The 11,656-nt window shown below is 36.7% G+C and overlaps 1 protein-coding gene across 1 annotated transcript; it reads right to left on the bottom strand.

Annotated features, from left to right (window-relative positions):
• Nucleotides 1-1,978: 1,978 nt before the first annotated feature.
• Nucleotides 1,979-8,944, bottom strand: LOC131321407 (uridine nucleosidase 1). Its single transcript, XM_058352397.1, has 9 exons — nucleotides 8,481-8,944; nucleotides 5,545-5,660; nucleotides 5,371-5,430; nucleotides 4,303-4,485; nucleotides 4,100-4,204; nucleotides 3,371-3,467; nucleotides 3,159-3,266; nucleotides 2,539-2,674; nucleotides 1,979-2,447 (listed from the first exon to the last, which is right to left on the bottom strand). Exons 1-9 carry the CDS (start codon nucleotides 8,566-8,568, stop codon nucleotides 2,339-2,341), a joined length of 1,002 nt encoding a protein of 333 aa, XP_058208380.1. The 5' UTR covers nucleotides 8,569-8,944; the 3' UTR covers nucleotides 1,979-2,338.
• Nucleotides 8,945-11,656: the final 2,712 nt, after the last annotated feature.

Genomic DNA, 11,656 nt, shown 5'->3' with positions numbered 1-11,656 from the left:
CCCCTAGCATACGAGACAACCATACACGGAGAAATGATCCTCTCAAGCAAAGAAAGATACTTTTTCCTCTCTCTCTCTCTCTCACAAAACCCTAGGCGCCACAAATTCATTCTTCTCCCTTCGATCCCCTCCCCCTAGGGTTTCATACTCTCATACGACTGTAGCAGGGGAAGGCCATGGTACTAATTTTAAACATCTTCTTTTATACTTTTTTGTTTTTCTTCCGTCTCTTCAGATCAACGCATTGTCGTTTGATCTTTAAGAGAGTTTTGTCTCTCATCTTCTCGTCTTTGGACGAATATTTCATCTGCAAATCAAGTTATTTTAGAGACAGTGTTGTTTTGCAAGGATATACGTGCCTACAATGTTCTTACCCTAAATATTTTTTTGGCGGGGCAACTCATGGTGGCTTGTCAAATCTATAGCTTTTGGAAGTTCATTGGTGCGTTCATACTTGGTTGGACTAGCACTTTATCACTTTATCTCTTTTGAGACTGTTGATTCTAGATATAAATCTACAACATATCGTGAGTGCCACTGTTTGTGCCAAACTCAATGTTTGGGTCGAGGTGAAACGATTGTCTTATGTGTTTCTCGTTTTACATTTAGATGATTAATTAGTTTGGTTTTGTCCAAAATATTTGAAATGAACTCCGTTATATAAGTGTTGTTGGACTGTTATTAATATACTTTTCTCCTTTTTGTAAAAAAAAAAAAAAGCCCAGCATCTGGTTCCTTTTAGGATCCGAAATAGGAGAAACAAATCTCAATCGTATCTGATAATTCGAGCCGTACATTCTATAGAGTTGGATATGTTTTTATTAGGGTAAAGTCCACTTTGATCTTCTATGGTTAAAAAATGTGCATATAACACCCGTGTGGTTTGTGAAATATGCACATAACACCGAATTCTATCTATTTTAACAAAAGTATATCTCACACGCATCTTTAATCTAACCAAAATCTAATCCGAGTCGTTCATAATGTATTAATCAAAAAAATCCCTTTACAAAAAATCAACTCGATCAGACATTAATAACTCTTGTTAAATAAATGGTAATTTAAAGTTGACAATTTATTACTTCATAATAAATTCAATCCGACCATGAGGTTTTCATATTTTGATCGACTTGAATTTTAGTGTGGATGTAGTCCTCGTTAAACTCTACAATATCAACAGTTTAGATTCAATTTTTGGTACAAGGAATGGATTGGTTAGATTCAAGAAAGATGATGAATCAAGGGAGAAGATGAGGGCTCATCAAACTTTTAATGTATGTATGTCACACTTGACGTTAATATGAACGGAATTAGATGTTATGTGCACACTTCACAAACCACAGGGGTGTTATGTACGCACTTTTGAATCATCTGAGGTGTATCCGCACATGACCCAAATCATAAGGGGGCAAAGTGGACTTTGCTCTTTATATTATTCGTATGAAAAATTAGGTAGATTGGTGATTGATATCCATCTAAACGAATCACATTTGTCACAATTCAAATAAATCACCAAACTTTGATCATTCATTTCTCTGCAAACAATTACCGTATGACCAAGTCTTTGCCAAAATCCGATCAATTTGATTTTTTATAGAAATTTACATATACAAAGACCTACAAAATGAACAGGACTCACCATAATGGCCAGATCATTGCATGGGAGGAAATGATTCCCTCTCATGCAATCTCTTGGGTGATTAAGAGATGTAAAACAGGACTCACCATGGTCTCATTTGACGATATGATGCATAACATTGTCAGATCAAAACCTAATTTTTTTTTATTGAAAATAGATTCTCAAACCTACTAAATAAACAACTCAGAACATCAAATGACACTAGGGTAAATTCTACTTTGTATCACATGACACTAGGGTAGATTCTGCTTTTTGACGAACGGGTAGATTCTGCTTTGTATCACATTAAAGATTGTCATACAAGAAGATCTCAATTCCAATAAGCGAACATAGAAACGCTAATCTAATACAGAACATTCAAATAGAAGACTAAGTTCATGTCAAAAGAGCAATCAACTCCAGATCCCCAATAGCAAGAGCAAACTGTATTTTGGGAGAGAAAAAATGACTAAAAGGAGAAGCTGGTCAAGATTATGAAATAGCAACATCTAAACAGATGTGTTATTTAAGTGATTGCATTTACATATTCCATAGAGTACAGGATATTTTGGCAATTGGCAGAACATCGAATAAGCCCTTTAACCCCCAAATGAGACAAGGGGTTTCTTATAGAAACCAAAGAAAACCAAACTTTCATTTTCAAATGTTGACATCTTCATCAAACTTTGAGTAGGATATAGAGCAGAACTTCCAAATAAGTCAAGGTTTCATCAGCACTTTCTTGATATAATTAAGAACTTCCTCCACGTTCACTGTCCATGCAACCGAAACAGGGAAATAGCCCGTCCATGGATTGCTTGAATTCCATCTGTGTATCAGATGTTATTAAGATGCATTAGAGACAATTAAAAAAAAAAAAAGACTTATATTCACTGCGAGTCATTTTATATCAAACCTACATTTTGAGTCCTTGGTCCATGAGCGTGTGCCCTAAACATATCCCCTGTGTCTCAACTCGCACAACCCCTCTCTTGTATGTGAAGAGATCAGGCCGAACTAGTGCCACAAAACTGACCGCGTCATGAGGGAAAATCCCTAAAAATTTCATCATCACACAGTCGTTACAATCAAGTCTACCAATGGACATTGAACCAAAAAGTACCCTTTTAGGACTGTTCAACACATGAAGAGAACTAATTTTAGAAAGGGTCTGAACAGGTGTGTCCATAGGCCCCACCACAAGTCTCATATGGATGATCTGAGCCTTTCAATTAGTTAGCTCTGCAATAAAGACCAGTCATGGAAAAAATCATTTAATCGCACATCGTTAGCCATTTGATTTAATAAAATTGGTCATGGATGGTAAGGCAAATGCCACCATTCATTCTTTCAAGTCAAATGAGAATAGATCAGATGCCTACGATATCTGATCAACCTGGGTCCTTGCAAGGATGATCAACTCAGACAGAAATATAAATGAACAGTTCAATTTGCAAAATGGAATCCATAGTGGACCCCACAGGCCCCAAATGTTTGGTCCAGCCGGAGTACAGAAGAGTATGATCATTTATGAGGTTACCATAGACTCCATCAGACTTGACATGCCAATCTCTGTAGAACTTGCACATTTTGGATAGAACTTGAGCGTGTCTTCCCTTTGATTGCCTCAACTCCTCTAGGTCAGCATCTAGAACCATAAGATGGCTTTAATAAGGAGGGAAATAAACTCCATAAAACATGACACAATAGATTAAGCTGCATAAAGGAAAATTGAGGATGAACGATGATGACCTCCCATTTTGATCTGTGTTGTTATGTTTATGCCAACAACAACAATATCGGCCCCCGACGTAAACACGATATCTGCTGCTTCTGGGTCACCATAGATCTGCAATTTAGAGAGAAGCAATAATATTTGCAATGCACTGGACACCTTTAATTGCAGCTTACGACTAGAGTCCTAAATAGATGCGATGGATATGGAGGTGAAACTATCCTGTCGAGAAGTTTGGATTATCGTACTCATAGCATATCCTATTCATAATTGGCTTATTTTCATTTTCAATGAAATCTTTTTAGTTTTGGTTAAAAATTATATTTACCCATAAGATCTCAATGAAATAAACTGGAAAAGAAAAAAACATGGATCCAATTTGCAGAAAGTTCAAATACCACAACTATGTTTTGCCTTTTTCGTCTTCAGTAACACCCTTTTCAGTTTTTAGTCAAATATGTTTACTTTTCCAAAACCTATGGTCAAGTTTTATGACTAATTGATGATTTCTCCAAGAAAGAGACGATACGACACTCACTCTAAATCTACAAGTTACATGCTTTCCGTAAGATAAGCAAACATGCGAAAAAGATTTCTTCCCCTCCTTTTTGAGTTATGAAAGCTTGTAGTGAAAGCTTGCCTCCAAGTCTGAAAAGATTCAGTACATCTGAGAGAGAACTGTATGATACAAGTGTTGCATGTTCTGCATCAGATTACAGAGAATAGAGGAATGCAGAAGCACTCACATTTGCCTCTGCAGCAGGATTGATATTACCCAATGCAAAGAAAGATCCACCAAGAACGACAACTCTTTTAACTTTGCTTGCAAAGGTTGAGTCTCTTTTGATGGCCTGATCAAATAAACACATCATTATTGAGTGCTAACAGGAGATGATTCAAAAAGCAAAGTCACAACTATGAATGGAAGAGAGAAGAGATTAAAACTCACCAAAGCTAAGTTTGTCAACGGTCCAAGTGCAAGAATAGATACTTCACCAGGGTTTTCAGAAACCATATCCACCAAAAATTCCGATGCCGTCTTCTCTATTTTCTTCGATTTTGGAGTAGGCAGAAAAACATTCCCTAGTCCATCTGAACCATGAATAAAGTCACAAATTTGTGGTTTTCCACCCTGTTCCAAGACATCAAAAGGTACAATAGTGAAGCGCAACACAACATTTTTGGATTGAGATATATGAGCAATAGTAAGTTTTGCAGGTAGCAACTCGTTTGGATCAAAGTAGCAAAATAAACGACACATGAATGAGTGCCCATGAATTTGTTTCATAACTACCAAATCAAACCTACCGTCATGACATGTTCTTACTAGAATAAAGAAAAAAAGAAAGGAGCATCAGGAAAGCAAAATTATGGAATATTTGAGGGATTACAAATGCAATACACAGCAGCAAAAGAACCTCCCCATAACAAATGCATTCAATTGTGTGAAACCACGTTTGCCTCCAAACTACAGTAATAAACCAACACTGTCATGCACCTTAATGGGTAGTGTACAAATCCTATGGTATCCAAAAAAATAGGCCATGTGTACTATTTGAATTATCGATCACTAATCTTTTCCCTGCCCTTCTCAGGCAATCATGAACAGCTATGATATAGGAATAGGCCACTGCATGGACATGCCAAAGTTCAGATGGTAGAAGGAGCTAAGCACATTCAGATCTAAGCAAAAAGGAAGTTAATGAGGTGTGTTCTGTTTCAGTATTTTCTATGCAGAACAAAAATTTAGCTACTCTTGACAAAGCTTCAAACCTGCTTCGGGTGCTTTCAATAACCTAGTTAGATTGGCCACTTTATGAAATCTAACTCTCAATTGGACAATCAAACATATATTACTGGGTAGCCTTTCATTTCTCCGCACTGTCACAATGCAAAAGGGTGTTTACAATGATATACCTTGTGAAGACAAGGAAGTAGAGTTTAACTTGACAAAGTCCATGTGTCAAGAAGGATCAACTTGCTGATTAAACTTAAACTTATTTGTAAAAGCAGTTACCTTCAGAGGCTCAGGGCTACCCTCTGCTACAGGAAGACCTGGACATCCTGCAATCTCACACTATCCTTTTGAACAATCAAAATGGGTAACTGATCATGAACATGTCCAAAAATAGGAAAGACCAAAAATTATTCCAACTATTTATGTATGTTAATAGAATCAGTAACTACATACCAGAAGCAAGGCATTGAGAGTGCCACCTTCGGTACTAACATTACCAAATATTGTGGTTAAGCCCAAGACCTCTAGCTGTGGACTTTGGAATGCCATAAAGATTGCCATGCTATCATCTGCAAATCAACAAAAAAAACCACTTGCACCTCACACGTGACACTTGAGAACTTTATTGGCCCATATAAATGAAGGCGAAGCTGTAACATTTGAAGAGGATATTTACCACGCAAAAGAAAAACATTTGAAGAGGATTATACATCTAGTTCGAACACAAAAGTAACTACAGCCAAGTATCCGTTGTCAAGTCATATTTGCGATAATCACAATTTGGTCAATGGGTATCTCTGCACTGCTGTCATTCTTTCCAAGGACAGGAAAAACAACACCTCTTCATAACCTAAAATTGTATGCTATCATGAGGCAAGAGCCAGAACTTTTTACAATAATTATGCCAAACGTTTACAACAATTATCTTCTATATGAGACAATTAGCTTACTGTTATTCGAAAGAGAAAGGAGCGAAGAAGTGAAGATAGAAAACCAAAGGGTTAACAATTTCCCTATCTATGTTAAGTAATGAATAAAGATGGAGAGGTCGGAGGTAATATAATCCTGACTAAGGAACAACTTCCCTATCTAAGCTCAGTCATTAACAGCGGTGGAGAGGTTGGAGGTACTATAATCCACAATAAAAGTAGGTCGACATAGGCGTAATGGTGCTACTGGGATAATCTACGATCAATGGATGCAAAACAAAATTCATACGAAAACATTCTGGAACGCCAATGAGACAAAGGAGATACTTTATGGGACAAACTGTTGGGCATCTAAGCAAAACCAAATAATTATACTGAGTCTAGCTGAGATGGGGATACTTAGATGGACACAGGGTAAGACCAAGAAAGATGGAAACAAAACCATTCATGAAACGTTGAGTACCATCATTAGGTGATAAGTTGGGAGAGAATAAACTCAGATGGTAGGACCAAATACCACAAAGAACGGAAGATGTAGTTATAATATAAAGTGACATTATTGTTGATCTTGCAAAAAACCAAGGGGAAGGAAAGGCCAAAACTGAGAGAGGATGTTGCGAAATAATAAAATGAATTTGTTTAGTTTAGGAGGGTCCATATGTTTGTCTATATGATTGCTTTGGAAAGTATAGCTAATGATATCTATAAAAAGAACTTATCCCTTGATTTTGCTCAAGAAACAACCAAGGACAAGGGAAAAGGGTAGTCTCAAAATACTTGTAGCAAAAGTCTCTCCAAATGTTTAATCAACATCTTAATCACCTACAAAACGTACTTTCAACCAAAGAGCAACAATAATAGGAAACTTTTTCAATGCTGCTAAATACACCCCTTCCTTCTTAATGGCATGCCTATAAGTAACATGTGTAGGGGTGGCGTTGGCCATAGTTCTCGTTGTATTATTTGTAACACTTGAGAAATGGAACATGACTCAATTACATATTCAGCTCAATTTTTGGCCATCATTTAGCAAAGTATTGGGATAGCCACTACAAAAATGAATGCCAGGTTTTTCTTTTCAATAATGCTACAGCCACCACCCAAATACACCCCATATGCACCCCCACAAGCATCATGCAAGGTGAAGTGGCCCACCCAAATTGCTTTTACGGTATCTCTAGCAATTATGCTTTCTCTTTTAGATACATTGTCTGCGGAATAAAGAAAGGAATTAGCCATTGCCCAAGCCATGAACAATTAAGTATAACCCCTCCGAGCAAGGATCAGCAGCCGTGTTCACTCCTTTACGACTCACCCCAGATCAACCAACAAGTCTAGCGGGCTGCTTACTCATGTTGTGGTCAAAAGTGTACTAATTTTTACATTGACAATTCCAACCTGTATCAGTAATGGTCAAATGAACCAAAGGGATGCAAGTTACTTTTCTCCAAGAATATTCAAAGGTTTGGTGGATTGCCAACAATAATCTAGTCTTACAGCACATTCCGTGGAAGGAAGTAAATGGGTCCGCTTGGTTCACTAACTTCCAACAAGGTAATCTAAAGTTAGGTCCTCTAACCCAAATAAATGGTGTACATCTGTTCCCGCAAATTTTAAACCATAGGACCTCAATGATCCTACAACTGATAATGCACTAGAACACGGGTACATTTTTTTGGGCACAGAGGACCCGGCCTCTCAAATAGCTCCCACTATTGTACAGATACACGTTCATGTTCCCAGAAAAGTATACCATGTGTGAGAAAAGTCCCCCCCCCCCCAAGCCCTGTGGAACTAAGCGAGGGAAGAAAAATTGTACAGTGCTCCAGGAGCACCGCCATGTGGTGTTTCACAGCCTTCCTTGTCACACGGTGGTGTGGGCCTTGCCCTCCCACACCAATGTGATGAGTAAGGGCCTCCAAAGCCACCCGGCAGTATTCCAACAGCATTGAAGAGTCACTCACTTGGGCACTGGATTGGGGTGGTGGTTTCTTTTTCTTCGCTACCCTTTCTCGTTTCAAAAAGTCTACGCACACAACTATAGTACACAACTCCGAACCTGTGATCTCAAAATTAAAGTTCTGTTTCGCTTCTTTCTCGAAAATTGAGACTCCAAAGTACAGATTGTAACTAACAAAACCCAAAACTTATGCAAACTGGAGCACACTATTTAATAACAAAGATGAAAACTTGCGCCTCCTCCTATTCCCAAGAAAGTTTAATTCAAGACGTGATGACATTACAACCACAAGAGTGTAATCCCAAAAACTAGGGGTGGGGAAGACTAGACACATACCTAATACTATATCACAATAAAATTACTACTCCTACAAAGTAACAATTTTACCCATAAAACAGCGACCTATATCAAAAAATCGAGGCAAGTTGAGAAAAGATAACGCAAGGCAACGGATTAGGAAACTGAAAGGATTAAAAACAGAAGAACAAAATGCCACATACCAATACCAGGATCCGTGTCGATAATGACCTTCTCGCGCCCTTTAGGAGCAGCGACATTTCCGTTCGAATTCGCACTTACGGACGCCATAATATGTTACAGATCTCGGTGACAGCTAGCGTAAAATTTCAATCAAATTACTAATGCAACGCGCATAAACATTCGTCTATGCAATACGTTGCGTGTATTCGAGAGTCGGCTTCGTAGGGACCGCTGATGCAAAAGGTTCAGCAGCTCCTTCTTGTTGCCCACTGGCCACCTCTCTCTCTCTCTCTCTCTCTCGTGTATAGAACTATATAGTAGTAGATGATTGACAAAAGAGAGAAACCTCTTCACGGATCTCCGTGAGAAAGTTGAAAACGGAATTGGTACGTTTTTATCTATCCGTTTCAACAATCAATAATCTAGATTTTAAATAAATATTTTAAAATAAAAATCTCCTAGGCCTTGGGGGATACTCTCCCAAAAGTCTCTTGGGGATAAGCTTTTTTTTTTTTTTAACTAGGGCCTTGGTGCTTGGTAGGTAGTGTTTAGATAAGACGAATAGGGCTGTAGTTTGGTGGCATGGGACCAATGACGAACGGACACGTTGATTGTAGTCCAAGTGATCTATAATTAATTTATTTTACATTTTTAAACTCAAAAATAATATAAATGAAAAATATTTTTTTGATTTTTTTGTACGGTTTAAAAGATCTCAATAAAATCTATCAAATAAGATTTATATTGCTAGAAAAATTATTTGAATAAACACGTAATTTTATAACTTGAAATTGTTTTCTTAAAAAAATAAGTATTTATTTGAATTTCTGAAATGAGGCCTCTATCCTCTCACTTGTACTGTGCTCTTGTGCACAATCTAGTCTTCACAAGGCGGATCAAAAAAAAAATCTAGTCTTCACAAGATAAACGACTAGGGTGCGTTCCAGTTGTATTAACTAAAATAATTAATTATTCTTTGAATTAAATGTGATGTATTGTGAGTTTGTCTCTTAAAGCGAGAAATAAGTAATTAAAAAATAAGAACCTTAGCAGAACGAGCATATATATAATTATGAGGTTAGGAAAATTTGCTGACTCAAAAGAATTACTCCTTCCGTCCCTATTTTATAGTCCAGTATTTCATTTTGGGCTGTCCCTTAATAAGTGTCCATTTTGTAAAGTTAGTGGGTAAAAGTTGGTGAATTTTCTATTTTGCCCCTAAAAGTAGATTTCGGCCATTTTGAAAAGTTAGTGAGTAAAAGTATAATGATGATGGGTAAGTAGGAAAAATTGAGGAAAAAGTTGATGTGAAAGGTATAATGATGATGTCTTTTGAATAAGTTGGAGTTACGAAGCAGGACACTTAAAAATGAACGGAAGGAGTATCTTTAACACGTTTAACACGTCGATTCCATTGTTGATTCCGAGTTTCACCACAAAGGGTGTGACCCTTACACCAATGCATATATAGAAGAGAATGCTCTTGTTAGTGGATAATGAGTTTATGATCTATTAAAATTAAGCAATATGTGCGTAAATTGATTCGGACACATAATTATGAAAAAAATGTACTACTAGCAGAAAAGGTCTTGGAGCATCATAAGAGCACTGGATAATCACTCTGATGACGGAGGACGCGGGGGCTCTGCTGTGCCTGAGGCACAGCACCCCCTACCCACACCCAAAAAGGCCCAAAAACGGTAACGTTTTCTAAGGAAAAAAATTTTAAGTTTTCTATTTGCAATCCTATGGAGTAGAAACGTGATTATAAGAGTTTTAGAGATAAAATTTAATTACAATCCTATGGAGTAGAAACGTGATTATAAGAGTTTTAGAGATAAAATTTAATTATGTCTGTTTAGAATAATTTGATCAGAATAATAAGATCTTTACATTGGTTCAAACGGATTGAAAATTGGAATAGATAAATTTTTAATATTTTTAATATACAAACATTCTAAAAAATTAAGTTAATCTGTTTGAATAAGTGCGAATATCTTATTGTTCTGAACATATTATTCTAAAGGATCATAATTAACTTTTGTTTCTAGGACTCTCATAATTAAGTATTTGCTTTTTATTTAGGATCATGTGGAGCAGAAACATGATTATTAAAGCCTTAAAAACAAAAGTTAATTATGTCTTTTTAGAATAATATGTTCAGAATAATAAGATCTTCGCACATATTCAAACGGATTAAAAATTTGAGTACTTAATTTTTTTAGATTGTTTATACATTAAAAAATATAGTTAAAAAATTATCTGTTCCAATTTTCAATCCGTTTAAACCAGTGTGAAGATCTTATTATTCTGATCAATTTATTCTAAAGAGACATAATTAAATTTTATCTCTAAGACTCTTATAATCACATTTTTACTCCATAAGACCGCAAATAGAAAACTTAAAAAAAAATTCCTTAAAAAACGGTACCGTTTTTGGGCCTTTTTGGGTGTGGGTAGGGGTTGCTGTGCCTCAGGCACAGCAGAGCCCCCGCGTCCGATGAGGGACGGATGAGGGGGAGTAGGTAGATGTGTCGTTTTCTGAAATGAAAACTGCTGTGTGCGTCTAAAGTGAACACGTCACGTCATCTAATTTGGATCACGTCTCTTTAACACAAGAACTAGTAACATTAGTGGATCCATGACCTTTTATGTCACTGACTCATTATTATATGTCACTGACTCATTATTAGGGAAAATTTCAAAATACCTCCAAAATTTGACCTCAATTTCTGATAAATACCCAAAATTTGTTAAACTTCAACTAGACACCCAAACTTTTGAGGCGTTTTTCAATCAAACTCCTACTGTCTAAGTCTGTTAATTTCCTAACTTGGACTCACTCTCTCTCTCTCTCTCTCTCTCTGCACTTTTATGAAAAAAAACAAAGCATCACGACACCAATCGCAAATCCTCCTGCACATCTCCATAACCTGTTCCACAATCCTCCCTCATACCTCCACCAAGAGGATTACAATTTACAAACCCACAATCCTTTGTATATTCCAACTCAAGTCTTAAAACCTAAACCCTCCATTCTTATTTTCTCTAATCAACCTCTGATGATAAACCCAATATCAAGATCGTATTAAAAAAGGCTTGAACTATCAACAACATCCATACATTCGAATGTCCCAGTAATCAAACAAAAGTCAAGAGTTGATGAGTTCAGATATTTAAGCTTAAAACCAACATT

The sequence above is a fragment of the Rhododendron vialii genome, chromosome 3a, assembly GCF_030253575.1.
Source record: "Rhododendron vialii isolate Sample 1 chromosome 3a, ASM3025357v1".
NCBI lineage: Eukaryota > Viridiplantae > Streptophyta > Magnoliopsida > Ericales > Ericaceae > Rhododendron > Rhododendron vialii.
The sequence above is the reverse complement of the archived record's forward strand: the minus strand, read 5'-3'. Positions and strand labels throughout refer to the sequence as shown.